Source organism: Perca flavescens, chromosome 6 (genome assembly GCF_004354835.1).
Source record: "Perca flavescens isolate YP-PL-M2 chromosome 6, PFLA_1.0, whole genome shotgun sequence".
Lineage (NCBI taxonomy): Eukaryota > Metazoa > Chordata > Actinopteri > Perciformes > Percidae > Perca > Perca flavescens.
In genome coordinates, this window is record NC_041336.1 from 35,131,377 (window position 1) to 35,155,329 (window position 23,953).

Below are 23,953 nucleotides of genomic sequence, written 5' to 3' on the forward strand. Positions count from 1 at the left end.
ATTGCGCTCCTAAACTTTGTGTTGATGGCATCAATGTATTAGACTGATTTGGCTATGATTCCTCCGAAAACTTTGAACTCTGAGTCAACATTCAGTTGTACACCTCTGCTGTAATGTAAATTGTGCAGCATACAAGATAAGTCATAACAATAAACAAAGGGCTCTGTTCTGTAACATATTGCACACAACCATGTCCTTATTGGAAGCAGTCCTGGAGCTGGGACAGGGCAGTGTCTGGCCAGGTTTTGATAGTCCTTCTGACCGGGATTTATGCTGGGATCAGGAATAGTTGGATGTGATCTGACTGGCCAAGGTGAGGGAGAGGTGCTATTAGAGTATACATGGTCTAGTGTGTTCTTCCTTCTAGTAGCACAATCTACATGCTGGAAAAAAGCTGTCGAGTACAGACTTTAAGGACGCCTTGTTAATGTCCCCTGCTACAATATGAATCCCCTCCAGGTGATTGCGCTGCAGTTTGTTAACTATGGTTAGCAGTGAGCCAAACGTGCTAACGTTAGCATCGAGGGCTATGTAGACAGCAGTGTGCTGTTTTCGTGGTAAATAAAATGGCCTGTATATTACCGACAGGGCTTCCGGGTCAGGTGAGCAGTGCTGGGAAACGATCCTGTGGTTGGTACTCCATTCATTATGCATAAAAATGCAGTCCTCCGCCTCTGGTCTTGCCAGAGTTCTTGTCTCGAAGGCTCTCGTTGCGGCTGTGTTGTATCATAGTCCTATATTGATTAGTTCAGTGTGGCTGTACTTGTATAAATATACACCAACAGGAGAGCATGTAGCCGCTGCACAATCATGCACCGCCATCTTTGTTGACATTAGTGAATGTGTAGCATTCCAATCAAGGGGGTAAGCTTCGCTTCAGAACTCAAACGTCCTATGGTGCCTTTTTGATGCTACAAAGTGATCACCTCCCGTTAACATTCCATTGACTGCCATTCATTTTGACGTCACTTTGACACCGAATAACTTTATATCTGAAGCTTTTAAAGACTCTTTTTGTCCATTGTTTATTTCTAAAGAAACACGACAATGCATAAAAGGTTCCATTACCTTGTAGCTCATGTTATGGCTCCGTAGCAGACGTTTTTGTAAAAATAGGCTAACGATTGTGTCATAACCAAGCAACTTACTGTCGCATAGTAGAGGAATTACCATATAGTACAGGAGAAGCTCGCAGGCAGTTTTGACTTACATGAGCTGTTTAGGTTTAATTACTAATGTTAACTAGCATTTTAGTTAGCAATAATTAGACTGTGCCAATGTTATCTCCTTACATATACCTACGCTCTCCGTCTCTGTAAGATTGACAATGATTGAGATTTCTCTTGGCACAGCTACCAGAAGACTTACAACTTTCAGACAGGTTGCTCACATCACATTTACGTTGTTTCTCTCTCAGTTGGAGGCTGAGCAGTAACGCTTAGCGCTCACCGTAAAAGTGCTTCTAATATCCTTCACTGGTATCCATCCAGAGCAACGGGATCTGTTGGTCCAGTTGATATACCGTCTATGGTTCCAATGCGTGTTGAAGTTTTATTTTTTTTTTAAGTAATTTAAATACTTGATTATGTCAATTTGGCACATGGTTAACACAACAATGACGATATTTTATACTGATAACAAGTTCAAACAGGTGCCATTAATACAGGTAACGAGTGGAGGACAGAGGAGCCTCTTAAAGAAGAAGTTACAGGTCTGTGAGAGCCAGAAATCTTGCTTGTTTGTAGGTGACCAAATACTTATTTTACAGAGGAATTTACCAATTAATTCATTAAAAATCCTACAATGCGATTTTCTGGATTTTTTTTCCTCATTTTGTCTCTCATAGTTGAAGTGTACCTATGATGAAAATTACAGGTTTCTCTCATCTTTTTAAGTGGGAGAACTTGCACAATTGGTGGCTGACTAAATACTTGCCCCACTGTATGTCCTAGTTACCCACTAAACTGTCATTATTCAACTATGACAAGGTAAAATCGGTTTTGCATTTTATCACCCCTTTAAAAAAAATTAATTCTACGTTAGTCTCGCTTTGCCAGACTTTCTTCCACAGCGCTGCGGATGAGGGTCTGGCTAGTCCATACAGCATTCCAGGATGGGAGAAAAACATGCTCTGGTTTATTGTCATATCTTTAAACCAATCACAATCATCATGGGCGGCACTAAGCGCCGGACAGAGCCACCGTGCCACTGCAAAAAAAGCCTCGGGAGGGAACTTATTTTGGTGAAACGTGTAAGTTCAAAAGTTGTTTTAGTTGTGCAACAGAAAACTCAGATTGGACAGATAGTCTAGCTAGCTGTCTAAATTTACCCTGCAGAGATCTTAGGAGCAGTTAACCAGAGACCTCATAAATTGACTGGAGTTTAAAATTCCAACACAAAGAAAGCGAATGGTGAGATCACGTGACCAGTGAACTGCATGGCTGCTCAAGGCTAGAGCTCTTCGCCCCATATCCTTTTTTTTGTTGAAATCCAGGTCTATTCTTTTTTATTCAACGCCAATCCTTTGAACTGTCACCACGGTAACTTAGCTGAATGCCTGCAGAAGCAAAAAAGCAGACCCCGCTGCAGTTTAACCGAGCAAAGAACTCTGCCAACGACGCTAGCATGGCGACGGCTAGCGAGGTTTTGGATGCTAACGCGGATCTACGTATGAGGAGGCCATGACCAAGGTCCTGAAAGGCAACAAAGCGGGCTTCAATCAGCGGTATGCATCGCGGTGAAGGAAGCGTTGGCAGAAATTGACACCTCGCTTCAACACATCAGGACAGAGCTGGAGAGGTAGGGATCTAGAGTAAGAGATTTAATACAGCGACTAGACGAGGCGCAGAAGGACAACAGACAGATGAGAAACACGGTGAAAGCCTGTATTGCTGACCAGAGGAAATTTGATTTGAAGTTGCCTGAACTGGAAGATAGATCGAGAAGAAATAACATCCAAGTCATTGGGCTGAAAGAGGGTAGCGAAAGAGACGACCCAATTGGATTTTTGCAAAAACAGTTGCCAAAATGGATTCCAGCCTTACAGAACAGGGCTCCCATTGAAATTGACAAGGCACGCAGAATCTAAGGCAAAGGGACAGCAACGCACACTGAGGTGTCTAAGATATCAGTAATTATTCAGGGGGCGAGGAAAGTACAACAGGAAGGTCCGATTCATTATTACCTGATATTTAATCTGCATATTATTTATTTATTTGTTTCAAAAAGGAGCACAAAAAACCAACATTATAGAACGTCAAAAACAACCACTGGATGGGAAAAGGGTAAATTACAACATCTTTGAATGCAGCACGAGTATGGCGAGGCCAATTTCAAGTGAACGCAACATCAGGGTTTTTACAACAACAGCAGCTGCACACTGTCACACATTCCTCTCCAGTGAAATACAGACATACACACTTTTACACCGTTTAGCTGTCAGCATTTTAACCGTGTTTACTCTAGCTGCTAGTTAACGGTAGGCTAACATTACCTGCTGCCAAGTGTAGTGTTAACTAGCTTGACATGCGGCAATGTTTAGGTTGCCTCTAACGTCCGTACGTAATGAGTGGCACATAACGTGAACTAACGTGGCATTTTATTTTGTTTGAGTTTTAACTTGTCCAGTGGGACAAGTAAATTTCTCTTCCACTTGCCCTACAATTTTTTTTTTGTGTTTTCACCACACTGTGCTTAGATCTAACAGCTCACACTTTGTTACAAATTTATCAATGAACATATATACACATATATATTCTGTTAACATCAGGGGGCTAAACAGGCCGATCAAACAAGTTAATTCCTGGACTATTTAAGAAGGAAGAACATAGCGCTTATTCAAGAATCACATTTGCGTAAAAGAGATGTAAATCGTCTACAAAATAAATATTTCAAAGTTGCTGCTGCATCTAGGATAAGGAGTAGGAAAATAGCCTTTGTCTCAGTATATGTACCGGCTACATATGATGAAAGCTTTTTCCCACGCCTAACCAATGAATTGCTTTCTCTCAATGAATACTCAATTATATGAGTGAGACATGAATGCGGTAGTAGACTTAAATCAGGACAGATCAGGGGTCAGCCACACAAGAAGTGGGTCAACCTATTAAGTTAGAGTAACTCAAATCAGCGTTAAAAACATCTAAGAAAGGGAAAACACCGGGGTTGGACGGAATTCCATCAAAACTCTTACTACAGTTCTTTAACACACTAGGACCTATCATTTCACAAACTTTAACCTCGGCCATAGAAAGGGGCACATTTCATCAACAAACCAACACTGCACTAATTTCGGTCATACACAAAAAGGGCAAAGATCCTACGGAGTGTTCAAATTACAGGCCCATCTGCTTCATTGGGACTGATATTAAAGGGGTGATAGAATGCAAAACCGATTTGACCCTGTCATAGTTGAATAACAACAGTTCGGTGGGTAAATAGGACATACATAGACACCCCTTTACTATGAAAATCTCATATTTTGAAACTGCCGCTGAAAACGGACGAAATCTCAACAAAGCTGGAAGCTTACATAAGCATCCCCAAGACCTGTAACTTTGTCACGCCCATGGGTGTATTAAGAGAACGGTCACGCCCCAACATTTACATAGGCTACACAACTGACCTGAGTTCAGGTAGTCTTCTGAATCTAGGTCACGCAGATCTCTGCTATTCCATTACAAAATTCACTTCTGAAACTTTTTTATGCAAGAAATCAACCATGTAAAGCTCTAAAATGGGCCGCTTTATGAAAATTGATGGCTAATTGCAAATTTTGTCCGACTGTGTGTTAGAGTTCAGCAACCGGTGCTGCCTGGGTTGCTACAACGCCGCCCTGCCTGTCCTCCGTCACAGACCCCGGCCTGCTGTGAGATCGACTGAGCTCCGTCACGGCCGGCAGCCTAGTGCTCAATACCTCACCCTTTTCTGGGTGACAAGACTACCAAACGCTGCTGCCCTGACAGAGCTCCAGGGCCTGCTCCTTGCTTTTCTTCCTCCCCTCTTCCTGCTAATTGGCCGGTGAGTGACTGAGAGCGCTGTCAGCGAGCTTGTTACGCCTGATATCTCTTACCGCAGGTTCCAGTTAATCTTATAATGGATATGTGTGTTGAGTTATTTAAACAAACAATTGGGGAAATAAACGCCTCTTGTCCGCGAGTCTCACTGATAGAGCCGCGGTGAGCTGGAGTCCATCAATGAGAGCTAGCTAGCCTCTTCCTAACACCTCTGACATTCACAAAAATGCATTCAATTGAAATCCGAAATCGGACAAGTGTTAGCTAAGCTTTGTAAGACCTTGGGGAACCTGTAATATACATGCTGTGCCAAAATTCAAACTGTAAATATACTATAGTTATGCCGAAAGTGTAGCTAGCTAGCTGCAATCGTTTCCCATTGTATTGAATGGGACATATAGCTAGCTGCTCGTCCTAACAAGACGCCTCGCGTTCATAAAAATGCCTTAAAATCAAATCGGACACAACGGTTAGTTTTATAAGACATTGGGGTAGATGTTATATAAGTGCCGTGACGAAATTCAAACCGTAATTAAAGCTGCTCCTTGAGACCGTGCATTTGCGCGGCACTCAGACGCCGCAAATCATCAACAATGAAAAGGGAACTCCCCGCTGAGTTCAACGATACCTCACACAAGACTTTATGTCATATGGTTCATTAGCTGTGAAAGGGGCGTGGCTAATGCATAGGGGGCGTGCCAAACCATCACCAATGAAGAAGGAAGTCTCTGCTGAGTTCAATGACACCTCACACAAGACTCTACCTTAAACAGTTCCAATGTTATAAAAGTGGGCGTGGCCTGAGTAAGTGGGCGTGGTCATATTATAGGGTCCGGCTCAGTATCACATGTAGACCACACATTCTAAGTTTCATGTAAATCGGATGATGTTTGTCATATAAGGCGCATTTCCTGTTGCCAGCGGGGGGCGCTATCACCAAAAGTCAATTTTCTCCCGCACCAAAGGCATGTTTCCCATCCACTGCGCCATCACCACCACCCATTTCTTTGTTCATCGCTAAACACTCAAAATGGCCGCCAGGCCACGCCCACACCGTCTGAGAGAATTTTAATAACTTTTCATCGTTAAGGTGTTGGAATGGTACAGACCAAGTTTGAAGTCCATTGGATGAAATCTCTAGGAGGAGTTTGTTAAAGTATAGCAAATTGACTTTTAGGGCTACTTCCTGTTGCCACTAGGGGGCGCTATGACTTTAAGTAAATATCGGCCTTTATTTGTCCTCACGGTTGGAGTCTTATGAATCCTGAAAAGTTTCGAGGTAATCGGACGATGTACACTCGAGTTACACCCACTTCCTGTTTCGGCGGCGAAACGCACAAAATGGCCGCCCCACCACGGCTACGCCCTATGACGAAAAGTTTTTCTTTTAACAACTTTTCATCTGTAACTTCTTAAGATGGCACAGACAGAGTTTGAAGTTGATCGGATGAAATCTCTACGAGGAGTTCGTTAAAGTACGACATGTGGAAATGGCCAAAATCGTATGAATTCAAAAATGGCGGACTTCCTGTTGGGTTTAGGGTATGGCTCCTAATGAAGTTTTTTGTACATCTTGACACCGTACATATGTGTACCAAGTTTCGCGAGTCTACGTTAAACACACTGCAGGGGCTACATTTTTTTTACTTTATAGGGGGCGCTAGCGAGCCAATTTTGTGCGGCTATTCCCGAAACCCTTAAAATACATACATTTTCACCAGACTTGATGTGACTACCAAATTTGGTGTGTGTTTTATGTTTTTATGTTAAGCCCCTCAAAAAGGCAATTCATTTGACAGGAAAAAGAAACAATAATTCCTTCAGTTTAAATGAAGAAGGAAGTCTGCTGAGTTCAATGATACCTCACATAAGGCTCTACCTTAAACGGGTCACCATTTATGAAAGGGGCGTGGCTTAAGCTTAGGGGGGCAGGCCAAACCATGACCAATGAATAAGGAAGTCTCTGCTGAGTTCAATGATACCTCACACAAGGGCCTACATGAAATGGGTCATTAGTTATTAAAGGGGGCGTGGCTAAAGTTTCAATAGCGCTGTCGGCGCTCGGGCCCTAAATATATTATAGTTATGCTGGCAGCCGGCCGCAGAGCCTTGGTAGTGCAGTATCCACAAAGGGTGACTTTGCCCTGGGTATGGAGCCCAGCAGGCTGCCGCTTTCTCGTCAGACTGTGTGGAGCTCCTAAAGTCTGTCACGTCTTACCAAATTTGCAATTAGCTATACATTTTCGTAAAACGGCCCATATATATAGTTGATTTCTCGCATAAAAAAAGTCTCAAAAGTGAATTTGGTAACGAAACATTGCAGTGTCTGGAATATGAGATTCTGTTGCGTCTCTAATGTGTGTGTATTGGGGATTCGCTCAACCAATCAGTGCGCGTCTCTAATGTGTGTGTATGGCGATTCGCTCAACCAATCAGCGCGCGTCTCTAATGTGTGTGTGTAAGGCTAGGGCTGTGACGATAACCGCATCACCGCAATACTGGCGGTGACGTGCCACCACCGCATTTTTTTTTTTTTTTTTTTTTTAACTTTTTGCTGCCGAAGGTTACAGGAGAACACATGTCGTGTGATATTAAATATTATGAAAGCAACAATCATTGTTTAGTTATCCTCATCAACAGTGTAGGAGCCACATAGTGTATGTTGTTTATGGTCTCATTTATGTTGTTCGTCGATTATTGTGTTGTGCACTTGTATTGTAGGTGGTGGGTGTTTTCATCGCGGTTTGAGCGGAAGTGATAACATATTTGTTTGCTTCACCTGTTCACCTGGGTTTTTTGGCCTTTGACAGAGAGGGGGTGAGCCTGGGAGCGAACACTTTCTGTTGACCAATGTTGCGGCTGTAAGCGATCCAACATAGTGCTGCCGCGAGGGACTAAACACAGAGATGTATAAACACACTGACGCGCTCAAGGATTGTATTGCAAGGATTTATTCCTTGCCGCACTAACACACTTATTTCGACTCACAAAGTAACTTTACATTTAGTAACTGCAGTGCTAATTGTATTTTACGTGTGGAGGAATAAATCATTGCAATACAATCTTGAGTGCGTCAAAGTGTGTTTATGCGTCTCTCAGTGTACTTTCTTGGCCTGCTTACAGCCGCAACAGACTGTATTCTGAAAAAAACAGACTGAAAAAAATAAAAACTTAAGTTGCTCATCACTTCAGCTTTACACAAGAGGATGGACATTACATAGGATATTTGGGAGTTTCTTTTGTGTTAGATTATTATAAATTATTATCATTATTATTATTATTACTACTACTACTACTACTACTACTACTACTACTACTACTACTACTACTGGTAATGTTTAATATAATACACAGTTGGGAAGGCAAAGACATTTCTCTGTTCTCAGCAGAGGTGGACATTACCGCTGCAGTGTTTACCATTGCACTTTAGCCTAGCAATTTCAGCCTGCATGCACATTTTGTAGCCTAAACAGAGCAGCTCATGTTGGTAGTGAGAGCAACAAGTTAGCGGAGTGCCGAGTTTCCCTCTCTGCTCTCTGTCTGCTCAGCTGCTAGACCGCTGTGCTGCGAAGTGTCTGCGCTCGCCATTGTCGGCTAACAATTACTTTATTTTTAACTTTATCGACAATAGAGCTTTCTGAACTGTCTGTGGAATAGATCAAACACTGCAATCTTTTTATACAGTCTATGACTGCAACATATGTTGTATGGTTTAAGCCGATGCTTTTTTGGGGGTAACGCTATTCACTCTACTGGCAGTATTGACAACAGATAAAGCAACCGTGTCTTGAGAAGCTTGTCGTTTTATTGTTCACGTTTAACTCACTTTACATCATCTTTGTTATCTCTTTTTCCTCTAAATTTTTTTCACAGCTGCACTCGTACACTACTCTCCGTTACCACTCGCTCTCCTTGCGCGACCACACGAGCACTGACATCACCTACTTAAGGCACCCTGCTATTCTTGCTCTAACTTACGCTACTCTCTTAAGGGGGTTGCGGTTAACCGCCATACCGCAATGATACGTTGCTTCTTCACCGCGGTAAGAAAAAAACTATACCGTCACAGCCCTATGTATGGCGATTCGCTCAACCAATCAGCGCGCAGCTCATCTAAATATTCATGAGCATACCATATTTGGAAGAAAAGCTCTTGTTACAAATAAGGCCAAAACACAGGGATGCATAAGGACCAATAAAATATCAACCAGGAACAGTGTGAAATACCCTATATAATCATTCTATCAACCCTTTAAGCTTTATTCCAAAGTCTTGGCACTACGCCTAGAACGCGTCATCAAGAAGCTAGTCCACCCTGACCAATCAGGGGTTATACCAAAGCGTCAAGCTGCAGACAATATACGCAGATTACTCCATGTAATAGAAGAAGCCAAAAACCTCCTAACAACGGCAGCAGTTTTATCACTGGATGCGGAAAAGGCTTTTGACCGCCTAGAATGGAACTACCTGTGGCAAGTAATGGAGAGGCTTGGTTTGGGAGCCAAATTCATTGACATGGTACGTACTTTGTACGCAAATCCCACGGCCATAGTCTTAGTCATTCCCTATCGCGCGGGGCTCGAGAAAGGGATGCCCCCTATCTCCCATTAGGAGTGTAGCGATACACTAATCTCACGATACGATACACGATATTCAGCTCACGATACGATATATATCACGATATTCAGCCAACGATACGATTCAAACGATTCAATATATTTCGATACACTTACATAATTTTCTGAAAGATTTAAAGGGGACCGAGTGATTTTGGTGACATCTTGTGAGTGTTCCATTTACTTGGATTTAATTAATTGAACTGAAAACATCAATTACATAATATATGTCTCTGACTGGACAGAGAGTCTACAGCAAGGATCATCAACTACATTTTTTTCAGAATTTTTCTAAGCACTCTGGCAGCTGGACTTTCAAATAAAGAAAATAAAATGAATTTATACCTAATACGCCTATTCTTGTTCGAAATTTTCACTTTCTTACTGAATTAATGCTACTATTTTTTTAACATGTATTAGTGTGAGCAAACTCCTAAAAAACATTGAAACTCCATAATGATAACTGGCTCTTTAACTAGAAAAAGATCTCAGACTAGGAGGCAGTTTACTGAGGAGTGATGGTTAAAGTCTGTGATTATGGAAACATTATTGTAGTATGCAGCATCCTGATTGGTGGAAAATGCTTGCAGAAAGAAAGGCTGTTGTCAGGTAAACATGTCACTGTCAAAGACGGTGAAGCGAAAAGTTGACGTGGAAAAGCCAAAAGCCCAGCTTTAATGATGAATGGACTGATAAGCAGGCTATGCACTCGTCATTAATGCCTCATTTGCAATGAAACAATGTTGTTGCAAAATAATACAACCATCATCATCATCATCACTCGAACATAAAGATCGCGTCATTCGCGTGCATATTAAGTAGCTCCAGATTGTCCGCTCTAGCGGAGGGTTTGGTTTGTTCAGCCAGCAGTGAGGTTAACAAGAATTTGTCAAAATTTCCAGATTCCCGGCAACCTAAGATAAACAGTTAGACTACAAACAGACAGCTTTTGTTTTAGCTTGTTTGTAAAAATTTGCTATTTGCAGAGTAGAGCTGTGTTTGCGTAAAACAGCGCGGTGGACTGAGCAGATTGAATTATCGCTTTCTACTTGTTTATGCCGGTCTACACAGGTGAGTGCATTGATAAGTATTGACTTTCTACTCACGAAGGTTTAATTGTAGCCTATTTACAGAAAAGAGACCAGCGTGAGTTAATCTGCCCCAGCGGCCGTTGGTAACTCTGTATCGTTCCCAGTCAGGTGCTGCGCGTTTTAACCTTTAACACACACACATCTCGGCTCAGCTGTGTGTGTGTGGAGCTCGGGCATCACTGTAGGCTACAGAATCCCGGCATGTGAATAGAGATGTAAATACAGGGGGCTGGGTTTTTGCTCTAAATGCTTGAAATGATAAATAACAGAACGCATTTTTTCCTCTTTACATTTTGTGAGTTCATGATTATTCTGGGGGCCAGACTAAAAGCTTTGGGGGTGGGCCGCCAGTTGACGTTGGCTGCTCTACAGCGACACTAGTGGCTGGCTGACCAAATCGCTCTTCCTGCAACGTGAACGGGGGTAAACACGGGGGATTTGAATGGGACTTATGTATCGATACTCCCGGCATAAAAATCGATACTTTCTTGGGGGAAAATATATTGATTTATATCGCAGAATCGATAAAATTGCTCAGCCTTATCTCCCATGCTATTTGCGATCTCTCTTGAACCATTAGCCCAGGCCATAAGGCAAAATAAAATATGTAATGTCCAGATTAAATCCAATAACAACTCAATATCATTATTTGCAGATGATATTTTACTGTACATATCTGACCTTGAGGACTCCAAAAATCCTTAAGATCTTTAAAAAATTTGGCTCAATCTCCGGCTATAAAATCAATTGGAATAAATCTAATCTGCTTCTGTTGAACAACAAACAGGTGACATCAGCTATTAGTGATACAATACCAACCCAAAGCAAAATTACATATTTGGGCATCACCATCCATGCATCGCTACAGCGAGTTGTCCAGGACAACTATGAATACTAAGTAGTGTTCAAAAGGGATCTGCCGGCATCGCTATGGTCCAGGATTGCTGTTGTTAAAATGAACATAGTTCCTTTTGTGAACTTCTTAAGTACAATGATGCATTTCTGGAAGAAACTTGATGCCGCAGTATATTTGGAATAGTAAACAACCTAGGCTAAAATACTCTACCTTGCAACACCACAAACACGGGAGGCCTGGCCCTCCCCAACCTTAAGTGTACCATATAGCCTTTCAGCTACGGGCCCTCAGAGTGTGGATAGACCCCTCATCCCCCATCTCGTCCCATGGAGAGAAACAGAGCAAAACCTCACTGGAAGTCTAAGACTGCAAGATCTCGCCTTTGCAGGTGTGTGTCCAAAAAAGTGTATGCTAGCCTTGAGCACCCCAATTTGGAACAACATGCACTTAATGTCTGGTAACAAACCTTTTGTTTGTAACCAGTTGAGTGACAGAGGTATTTACACTCTAGACCAGTTATTCAATGGGGAAGATATGTTGAGCTTTGAGGACCTTAGAACTAGCTTTGAGATCCCTAGGACATGCTTTTCCCTTTATCTTCGCTTAAAGCCCATCTTGCAGGGTTTATTTTCTAATGAATTTGCGCAATTTGCAATGCTAAACATTTAAACGGTTACCCAAAAACATCAAATACAATGGATATCACAAAACGGAATAAAATACGAAAAAGTAGTACTATTTTACAGCGGTTTGCAAGGATTCTCCTTTCCCCCCCCACAACGCATTGCATTACATCTCGGATCTACGGTGGCCGACAGGGGCAAACGTCCTGCAACTTCAGAAAACACATGCAAATAGACAAAACACAAGCAAATTAAGAAAAAAAACTTAATTAATTTGAACACACGTGCAGCATTCAGCAAACGCACTGCAAATACACACAACCAAATACATCAACGTGATGCAAATAAAAAACGATTCAAAAAGAAAAGCACACAAACCCCGAAAAAAGAAGCAATGCAAAAAGAAAAACAACTTAATTAATTCTGCAAATACACACAACACAACCAAATACATAAATGCGATGCCAATGCATACAACACAACCAAATACACAAACGTGCTGCACATAAAAAACGACGCAAAAAGAAAAGCACACAAACCCCGAAAACAAATGCAACAAAAAAACGCTGCATCCAGATTACACAATAGAAGTTATTCAGGCCTCTAGAGGGAGCAGCTAAGTGGAACAGCTTGATTTTTCGACCCAACGGGGAGAGAATACTCTTCCTTTTTATTAGAGTCGGGTATGGCTGCATAGTAAAAAGAGAACTCCCGTCTCATGCCCTCCCATCCATAAAGTGTATATTAAATTCATATTATTATTATTATTATTATTATTATTATTATTATTAATATTATTATTAATAATAACATAATATAATATAATATATTAGTAACATACAGTCTATGCTCCCGTCTCATGCTCTCCCGGCTGGTGCTGTGCCCGAGCTTCGACTTTTCAAAATAAAAGCTTGCGTCTGGTCTGCTCTTGTTCCTTTGGTGTTTTGGATGTTTTTTAACTAAACAGTACGGCAATCATGCTAATGAATACAATAACATTTTCAGCAGATGTCTTAGTTACAACACGATGGAGTTTTGTGTTTATGTGCAGGCAGGATTTATTCAGTTTGATCCCACGGTAAATTGGCTGGTTTACTAAACAGGGAGGGACTATAAATTGTGTCTGTTTTTTTGTATTTCAAGAGCGAATTGCTCCAAAATATGAATACAGATTGGTCACTTATTTTGTTGTCTAATCACAATATTACACTTGGGGAGGCCTACACTTCAGTGCTGCGCCTTCGGACCTAGAAATTAAACCCTCTCATGTAATATGGCTTAAACAAACGTCAATGTTACACACTGATGCAGTTTTAAATGTTTTATTACCATGAGTTTACAGACGTCTCTGTTGATTGAGTATCACCTGTGACCTGAGCCGAGACACACCCACCAAACGAGAGAAAACATCTCAAACATAGACTTAATGTTTACAGTCTATGATCTCACCGTTGCACACCGTTCTGATCTCTCTCTCTCTCTCTCTCTCTCTCCCTCCTCCCCCCCGTCGGGTCGAAAATTAAGCTGTTCCACTTAGCTGCTCCCTCTAGAGGCCTGGAGAACTTCCGTTGTTGTAATCTGGAAGCAGCGTTTTTTGTTGCATTTGTTTTCGTGGTTTGTGTGCTTTTCTTTTTGCATCGTTTTTAATTTGCCTCGCGTTTAAGTATTTGGTTGTGTTGTGTGTATTTGCAGTGCGTTTGCTGAATGATGCATGTGTTGTCAAATTAATGAAGATGTTTTCTTAATTTGCTTGTGTTTTGTCTATTTGCATGTGTTTTCTGAAATTACAGGGCGTTTGCCCCTGTCGGCCACCGTACGGTTCACTGTTTATGGTCACGGTCTGTGCCACAGGTCTTGCAAAATATGGCTTTTCGTCTTGACCGAGTCCATGTTACTTTATTATGTGTATAACAATATTGGAGGGAAAGTGAAAGACAGCTTGGACGGGGATGCTTTTTGGCTTTTCACAAGTTTAGACAGCTAGCTATGCTGACGTTTGCTAACGTTGCCTTTGGAGTTTCCTATATCTGCGTCCACGTTGTCAACATAAGACATGTGGCGTTAGTGCTCCCTTTGTACCATAATTTTATTGAATAAAATGTTAAGCTTCGCTCCTACGAGATAGGTGTTTTTTTGTTACGTTGCACACAAAGCTAACTGGCTAAAGTTAGCCTGTGCGTATGCGTAGGCCAAAGTTGGAGAAACAGCTAGCTAGCTCATGTAATTCTTACCTATCTACTGCGCATGTGCGACTGAAAACAAAGATATTACAGAAGTTGAGGTCTCACTCTGTAGCTAAAACAGAGATCTGACACATGGTGAAAGGAGGAACTGCAGCAATGTGCAGTTCAACAAAAATATGGTGTTTTTTGAAAATTAAACCATGTTATTTAACCTATTCAATCTACAAAATCTCAAATTACAATTATGAACCTGAAAATGAGCATAATATTGCCACTTTAAGTTATTTAAAAAAATTGCAATCACAATATATTTTTCTTCAAATCGTGCAGCCCTATACCCAACCCCGAAACTGCAGCTGTAAGCAGGAATTGAGTTTGTGACTGCCCTAATGGGGCAGTGAGAATTTCATGCCCTACCTGCAGTGGTGTGCTCGGTCAGGCTTGATGCTGCAGCACTTGGGACATTTGTAGACCACCTGCCCTGGTTTCAGCTGAAGACTTTCTATGTATTCCTTAGTAGCATTCCCTTTTGGCACTGCCCCCTAGTAACATGAACACACAGTAGATAACTTCAGCATAATTTGCAGCTCATTAATCATAATTAAGTAGGTAGAGTCTAAACATACTTTTATAATTTTATTAAATGATATAAAGATAGAAGACCCCAAACTTGTCTGCATGCCAATGACAGTTGAAAGCATCACATAACTTTTTAATCTTTGTCTATAAATAACACCAAACAAGTTCCACTTACAGGGTCAGTGCACATAGCCCTGAGGTGTGAGGCAAGGGCAAGGAAGGCCAGAATGTTGAACAGGGTTCCGTTTACAATGCTGTACATCAGATTCTTGGAGGGCAGCAGCATCACAAACAGCACTACAAACTCTGCATACAACAGCAGCAGCCAGGTGATGACGGCGCACACAATGCCACAGATGTCCCTGATGAACCACATAGCGGAGGCAGAGGACGAAGTGATGACGTCTTTGGAGATGGGGATGCGCTGCTCGGCCTGTAGGCAGGTGGCCCCAGCCCTGCCCTGCCCATGCCCATGCCCGCGCTCCACATCCCTGCATCTGTGCACCGGGCTCTTCATCCTTCATCTAAGCTTGATGCCTGCTGCTGCCGCCACCGTATTCCACTGTGCCTTTAGGACTCAGTCACCGAATACTGAAGAAGAGGAGCAAAAGGGTGGCAGTTTAAGGTTGGGTTCTCTAGAGAAGGGGAGGGGGAAGACGCATTTTATGCATTAAAAACTTGTCAGAAAATAGTTTACGCTTCAGCGTCACATATTTATTAGGGCTGGGCAACGATTAAAAGTTTTAATCGTGATTAATTGCATTATTTCCATGATTAATCGCATTGTTATACGCAAAATCCAATAATGAATTCAAAGTAGTGTATAGTGCAATTTTATTTGAGATGTTCTGCCATATGAACAGTGCCATAACATTTGTTCTGCAAACACTTAACATCGGCATTTTGTTTATACAGTTGCAGTTAAAATATTTAGTGTAAATCTCAACTTAAACAATGTAATCAAAGCAAATACAAAATTAAAGCTTATTACCACTGCCAGGGCATATCCAGTTATATATATATATATATATATATATATATATATATATATATATATATATATATATATATATATATATATATATATATACATACACACACACACACACACACACACACAGCACAGGCCAAAAGTTTGGACACACCTTCTCATTCAATGCGTTTCGTTTATTTTCATCCATCCATCCATCCATCTTCGTCCGCTTATCCGGTGTCGGGTCGCAGGGGGAGCAGCTCCAGCAGGGGACCCCAAACTTCCCTTTCCCGAGCAACATTAACCAGCTCCGACTGGGGATCCGGCGTTCCCAGGCCAGGTTGGAGATATAATCCCTCCACCTAGTCCTGGGTCTTCCCCGAGGCCTCCTCCCAGCTGGACGTGCCTGGAACACCTCCCTAGGGAGGCGCCCAGGGGGCATCCTTACCAGATGCCCGAACCACCTCAACTGGCTCCTTTCGACGCAAAGGAGCAGCGGCTCTACTCCGAGCTCCTCACGGATGACTGAGCTTCTCACCCTATCTCTAAGGGAGACGCCAGCCACCCTCCTGAGGAAACCCATTTCGGCCGCTTGTACCGTTTATTTTCATGACTATTTACATTGTAGATTCTCACTGAAGGCATCAAAAATATGAATGAACACGTGGAAATATGTTCTTAACAAAAAAGTGTGAAATAACTGAAAACATGTCTTATATTCTAGTTTCTTCAAAGTAGCCACCCTTGGCTCTGATTACTGCTTTGCACACTCTTAGCATACTCTTGATGAGCTTCAAGAGGTAGTCACCTGAAATGGTTTTCCAACAGTCTTGAAGGAGTTCCCACAGATGCTTAGCACTTGTTGGCCCTTTTGCCTTCACTCTGCAGTCCAGCTCACCCCAAACCATCTTGATTGGGTTCAGGCCGGTGACTGTGGAGGCCAGGTCATCTAGCGCAGCACTCCATCCCTCTCCTTCTTGGTCAAATAGCCCTTACACAGCCTGGAGGTGTGTTTGGGGTCATTGTCCTGTTGAAAAATAAATTATGCATGGTCCAACTAAACGCAAACCGGATGGGATGGCATGTTGCTGCAGGATGCTGTGGTAGCCATGCTGGTTCAGTATGCCTTCAATTTTGAATAAATCCCCAACAGTATCACCAGCAAAGCACCCCCACACCATCACACCTCCTCCTCCATGCTTCACGGTGGGAACCAGGCATGTAGAATCCATCCGTTCACCTTTTCTGCGTTGCACAAAGACACGGCAAAAGACACAGACCAAAGACCTCAAATTTGGACTCATCAGACCAAAGCACAGATTTCCACTGGTCTAATGTCCATTCCTTGTGTTTCTTGGCCCAAACAAATCTCTTCTGCTTGTTGCCTCTCCTTAGCAGTGGTTTCATAGCAACTACTTGAAATGAAGGCCTGATTCGCGCAGTCTCCTCTTAACAGTTGTTCTAGAGATGTGTCTGCTGCTAGAACTCTGTGTGGCATTCATCTGGTCTCTAATCTGAACTGCTGTTAACTTGCGATTTCTGAGGCTGGTGACTCGGATGAACTTATCCTCAGCAGCAGAGGTGACTCTTGGTCTTCCTTTCCTGGGGCGGTCCTCATGTGAGCCAGTTTCGTTGTAGCGCTTGATGGTTTTTGCGACTGCACTTGGGGACACATTCAAAGTTTTCGCAATTTTCCGGACTGACTGACCTTCATTTGTTAAAGTAATGATGGCCACTCGTTTCTCTTTACTTAGCGGATTGGTTCTTGCCATAATATGAATTCTAACAGTTGTCCAATAGGGCTGTCGGCTGTGTATCAACCTGACTTCTGCACAACACAACTGATGGTCCCAACCCCATTAATAAAGGGAAAAAAATTCCACAAAATAACCATGACAAGGAACACCTGTGAAGTGAAAACCATTTCAGGTGACTACCTCATGAAGCTCATTGAGAGAACACCAAGGGTTTGCAGCGCTATCAAAAAAGCAAAGGATGGCTACTTTGAGGAATCTAAAATATAAGAAATGTTTTCAGTTATTTCACACTTTTTTGTTAAGTACATAATTCCACATGTGTTCATTCATAGTGTTGATGCCTTCAGTGAGAATCTACAATGTAAATAGTCATGAAAATAAAGAAAACTCATTGAATGAGAAGGTGTGTCCAAACTTTTGGCCTGTACTGTCTGTGTGTGTGTGTGTGTGTGTGTGTGTGTGTGTGTGTGTATATATATATATATATATATATATATATATATATATATATATATATATATATATATATATATATATATGGTACTTACGCATCTGAACCAATATCAGTACAGATACCAGTACCTGAAATTCGGTTTCCGGTACTTTCCCTCTGTAATTACAAAAAATGTATTTCAGTTGTAAAAATTATTTCAAACCTATTTATCCTATTTACGTAGAACGTTGTTATTTATTTAGAATAAATTACATTCTAAAGAAATTAAACAAAAATAAAAATAAGACCCCTCCTTCTCTCCTCCCAAACCCGTCCCTACAACCTATTAAATTGTATAATTATTAATTTCTTACTCATTGTAACGCTGTCTGCGTGAAGTTTTTAAAACTGTAACCACACTTGAAACCACTTTATCGGCATTGCCGTGACTCACTGTGACAACCAAACTGCAGAGCAGACGTATTTTTCTCAGTCTGCACCTCTGCGCGCGTGTGTGTCAACATGCAGAGAGGACAGATAAGCTTGCGCTTACGCGCTCTCAGGTACCGAAATTTGGCACCGTTTGATTTTACGTAAACCAATACTCTGTAGTACCGACGTGATTCGGTCGGTACCGGTAAAAGTACCGGGTTTGGTACCCAACCCTACTTCTCCATGTTTGTTGGTTTGTTTACCCGCCAATTCTTTTCTTTTCCAGTTCTTGTAAGTCAGCAAAAGACTTTTACAAAATAAAAGCCTGTGAGCAACAGAGTTATACAATAATAAAAGAATAAAAACTGCGTTAATGTGCGATAAAATAATTGTCGGCGTTAATTATTTAACAAGTTAATTGCCCAGCCCTAATTAATATATATATATATATATATATATATATATATGATTTATATATGATTTATACCACAAGATGGATGACCAACACTAACGTTAGCTAGCTAGCGTAAGTGTGAGTAAGTTAACTAACGTTAATAGTCTTATAGGCACTAACGTTACAAACAATCATCTTTTCACAGTAGCTTATGCTATATTGCTAACAGTTAGTCTTCTGTATTTGTTTAATGAAACCCTATAGGCTAGCTATTTTGGTAAGCTCAACTAGCTGTATTATATTTGTTGTTGATTTAATGACTATAATAATTGATCATAGCAATCACATTAACTTCAAAAGATGATAAAAGCTTGTCGTTGTGATCTGTGTCAGCTAAAGTTGCATTAACGTTAAATCAGCATAACCACTGTCCCAAATTAACTTTTTGACTCACCGGCCAAGTTGGCGGGTAGAGGAAAAAATCCACAGGCCAAGATTATTTTTTACCGGCCAAAATATTAAATTGCATTTATTTAATTGTAACTTAGGTCTACATAACAAAACTTTATGGTAGGGGTTATGTCCAGTCCTGCTGGTAGGGATGCTAATGATTAGCTGTTTAACCGACAATAGGCTTTTTGATCGATTAGCTTATCAGTTAAACCAATATTAATATAAAAAGTTTTAAAAAACGTCTCTTGCATGATAAAAATGTAAATAGGTTATACAATCTATTTCTTAACTGCCAATTAACTTGCTTGTCTTAACTTTGAACCACTCTTTCTGCTTGTGGAGAGCTATGACACATATAACACATGATGAGGACGAGTTAAATCGGCCATCCGAGAGAGTATAACAGGCAGACACACAACTGACAACCTGCATGTGGAAGCGCCGGAGACAGGCTCAGAAATACACGCATCAAGCCGCTGTGGACTTGTGTCAGTCCCGCAAGCGGTTTCAGGTCCATGGACACGAGTGCGAAAAGTGTGTTAGAGCTTCCCGGACGGGTAAACTGAGACTCCTGTGACTCTTTTGGAAGGCTGGCTGCCAAAAACCGCCACTTAATAGCTAATTAATTAGCCTGAGGTAAACGCTAGCTATCAGTAAACAGTAGACCACAAATTCTGTGCACCTGTAATGTTGAAATGTGTCCCTTTGGTGGCACCATCGTGTGCCATCAAGGGAATATGAGCTTTTAAAAAAGGTAGCTGGCGGTCGTGAATGGTATACAGCTGTGTTTGGGCCTACAGGATTTTATCTGAGATTTTGTGTTTCATTTATGAACTTTGAGAACTTGACGGCCGTTTCATGACGGAAGAAAGGACTATAGTATATTGTTACGCATTCCTTGTTTTCACGGTGCTAAGGTGAAGATGGATTAAACAAGTGTTGAACGTCATGCTGGTCTGGCTAACCAGACATGGGGGACTCGAGTCACATGACTTGACTCGAGTTAGACTCGAGTCGCAAATTTTAGGACTTGAGACTTGCTTGATTAACATTCATAAAAGACTCGACTTGACTTTGATTTGATATTCATGACTTGAGACTTGACTTAGACTTGAGTCAAATAACTTGAAATGACTTGATTTTCTGTTTAATAAATCTATTTTTTCCCCCTCTGATATTGAGGAGGAGTTAACTTTACGATTTTAGTGCTGTTGCATGCGCAAGAACCGTTGATATGATGACGCGGCGCGCGGCCTCAGTAAACAACACTGGCTATGGCTAGTAACTTAACGTCATGGATCCCTCTCATGGGCGCCAATACCGTGGGTGCTCGAGCTCCGGAGCACCCACAGAAAATACTGACCGCCCACGTGTGCCAGACTGCCAGTTCATTTTTACGTTAATCTAAAATTAAACACTGCAGTTGTGGAACGTCTGTCATAGTGTGATTGGCTATGTTGGTGGCATTGATTCTTAATTTCTCACGAAGCTGATCGCGGTTACGGGCCAGTTAAACTTTTCATCTCCAATCCTATCTGTATGTGAGATCCCTCTGCACAGAAAATAAACTAACTCTCACATACATGCACATTCACTCACCAATATTAATAACTTTTCACTCACTCGTTCTCAAACACGCACACATTCACTCACAAATACACTGACAAATATCAACATATACTTTCCATTCCATGTGAAAGCAAAGGTGATTTTTGGAAGGATTCAGCGCCTCTTAAAGAATATGTTTTGTTCTTTAGGAGAAGGAAAGGTTAAAGCATGTGTTTCTGTCTCATAAAAGTGAGGCATGTTTGAAGAATATTATTTGACTTAGGAACCATTATACTTGAAATTGTTTTAAGGAATTTCATGATTTGATGTCATGTTTGAGGCATATTGAACAATGTTGATTTATTGTTGGCCTAATATCAGTTTTAGGCTGTGCTTTTTTATCGGTGTTAATTTAAACTCTTCAGATGTATGTGGACACAATGTCTTTTGATTATTGAGTAAAAAATGCAAATAAAACTCCAGCAGTTCATAATCACTACCTTTAGCTTGTTTAAAAATGGACACTTTGGTATGACTTGACTTGTGACTTGCTTGACCAAAGCTATGACTTGACTTGACTTGCTTGATTGTCACAAAAAACAACTTGGACTTGCTTGAGACTTGAAGGTTAAGACTTGAGACTTGCTTGTGACTTGCCCATGCGTGACTTACTCCCATCTCTGTGGCTAACTAAATAAAAGACACCTTACGCATCAGTCGACTGTTTGCCTACATGGCCATATCCTGATTGTCGTAAGGCTAAATAACAGGTTCTCATGTTTGTGAATGAACTGTGTTAAATATCTGAAAGAGTTACACATATGAAATGTTTAATGGTTTATTTTCACTCTTAAAACTTGTGAAATGTGATGAAATTGTATGGTAAAGAGCGTCACATCTCGAAAGTTAACTTCAGCCACTAATTCTTATTAAGCTCTCCTGAATATTTAAAGTGTTTTTCGGTATTTCATTGTCATTTTGAGTAGGCCTATCTTAATATTTGAGGTGAGTAGTGTTAGGCTACGTAGCCTTCTTATAACCACAGCTCCCTGAATCACTCAAATCTAGTCATACATCAATTAGCGATACAAACGTCTGTGTCAGGAGGAAAGGAAAAGTCCACTGAAGAGAAAGATTTAAGCCCTGATGATGCACCTTCAACAAAAGAGAAATCTAGAGGCCCATAAGAAACTCTCGTGAACGAAAGCTTACAGAAAAAGGCAAACAAATGCGTGAAGAGGAAGCTAAAAGGCACGTAAAGGCATTTTTGAGAGCTTATGAATCTTGGAAGCAGATAGCATGAGAAGCTAGAACTAGGCTTAAGAAATTCCTTGTGAGTAAACGGCTGGAAGTATGCCTAGTTCAAGAGACCTTTAAAGAGGAAGCTGAAAAAGAAAGAGTGCGAATGATTTTAAGTCTGAAATCTGTCTTTGGTGGGACAAAACACTGAAAGTGTTATTTCAGAAGAATCCATAAAATTAGATAACCTGTCAATCACAAGCGCTAAAGAGCTGTAGAAATGATCTTGCAGCTAATTAAGAACAGGCAAAGTCTATAGAAGAGGTACAAGTTCAACAGACCAAATGTATAAAGCTGGAAAGTGAATGGAAACTCCATGAGTCACAAATGTTGAAATCCATTTATCGTGCAGAAAGCATTTCGAGATAAGTTGATGAAATGGCTTAATATTAGTCCTAATGATTCTCTTGCACTTTAGAGAGTTTGCAGACTTTTTAAAAAGCGCTGTGTGGAAGCTATGCCCCACATCAAAGGGTTGGCCATTTTAAAGTTTTTTGTTAGATTGCAAGGAAAATCATAAGCTCTTGAAAAATTACCAGACTGGATTGTACGCAAATGGAGTCGAATTGTAGTAGAGCAGCTTGATGCATCTGGAGAATATCCAACCTGTGAACACTTTACTAAGTTTGTGCTAAAGGAAGCCCGCATAGCCCATCTCTTCTTCCTTCTTCTTGAGCTCCAGCTCAGTAGATGCAAAGTTCCCCAAGAGGGCGAAGGCCCTCAGTACAAATGCCCAAACTAAATATCATGCATTTAAGTCAAAAAGTTCATCTCCTTCAAGCCAAAGCTGCTATACCCTGTCTGTAAGGATGAGCTGAACGGCATTGCTAAGTGCCCAGTCTTTGCTGCCAAGTCTATGGGAGATAAAAAGGCGTTTATTGTGTTGATTGTGTGGCACAACGCCACAAATTAGTCCATGTGTGGGAAACACTGTGACTACACAGTAGTCACTATCAAATGCACTATCAAATAATTTTAATGTATAAATATGGAGATTTTTCAAAGTAAAATCCCATTCACATACCTTAAATGACTAAAAACGAAAGTTTAGGTGCTAAAATAGAGTTTGCTCCATATTTCCAGACAATGACTGATATATTTGAGTTAAGGAAATCTTTTTCTACACCCACCCTTACTAAAAAAATCGTACATTTTTACTGAATAATTTTGGAGATTTTACCAAGTAAATGTCCCACAATTATACTGGAAAATGACCTTAACTGAAATTTGAGGTGCTATAAAAAAAAAAAGACTTTGCTCCATAATTCCAGACAATGATTGATATATTTGAGTTGAAGACATATCTGACTACACCCATACTGAAAATCAAACAATTTTACAGTACAAATTTGGAGATTCTTCAAAGTAAAATCACATACCTCTACCGTTAAATAACTAAAAATATGAAACTGGAGATGCTATAAAAAGACACCGACATATATTACACCAGAATACTTGCATGTTGGGATGACAGTTATGCTTCTTTGTTCATCAAAGTCTCTAAGAAAATTATCTGCAGCACGCTACTCTCATATGTCCTTTTATCTCTACTTTCCCTTGCTCATTTCCTGGCATCTGCCCTCTGGCAGCTGACAGGTTCATAATAAGTAAAACTTTTCATTTAGCAGATTAGCAACCAATGTGTGAAGGTGAACTGCCTGAGGTTAAAAAAAACAGTAAGGTTACCCAAAACTGAAAAAT

The 23,953-nt window shown here is 41.0% G+C and overlaps 1 protein-coding gene across 6 annotated transcripts in view; it reads right to left on the reverse strand.

Moving 5' to 3' along the window:
* The window catches only part of LOC114556676 (palmitoyltransferase ZDHHC3), an 89,809-nt gene that overhangs the window by 61,860 nt on the left and 3,996 nt on the right, over nucleotides 1-23,953 (reverse strand). For 5 of the 6 annotated variants that reach the window (XM_028579682.1, XM_028579683.1, XM_028579685.1 and 2 more), the window contains exons 2-3: nucleotides 15,139-15,554; nucleotides 14,802-14,926 (exon numbers count right to left, since the gene is read on the reverse strand). In XM_028579682.1, the coding sequence (XP_028435483.1) occupies nucleotides 14,802-14,926; nucleotides 15,139-15,480 (467 nt within the window). In that variant the 5' untranslated portion in view covers nucleotides 15,481-15,554. Of the gene's footprint in view, nucleotides 1-14,801; nucleotides 14,927-15,138; nucleotides 15,555-16,744; nucleotides 16,768-23,953 lie in introns of those variants that run through there. The other variant, XM_028579684.1, reaches the window with a different exon arrangement.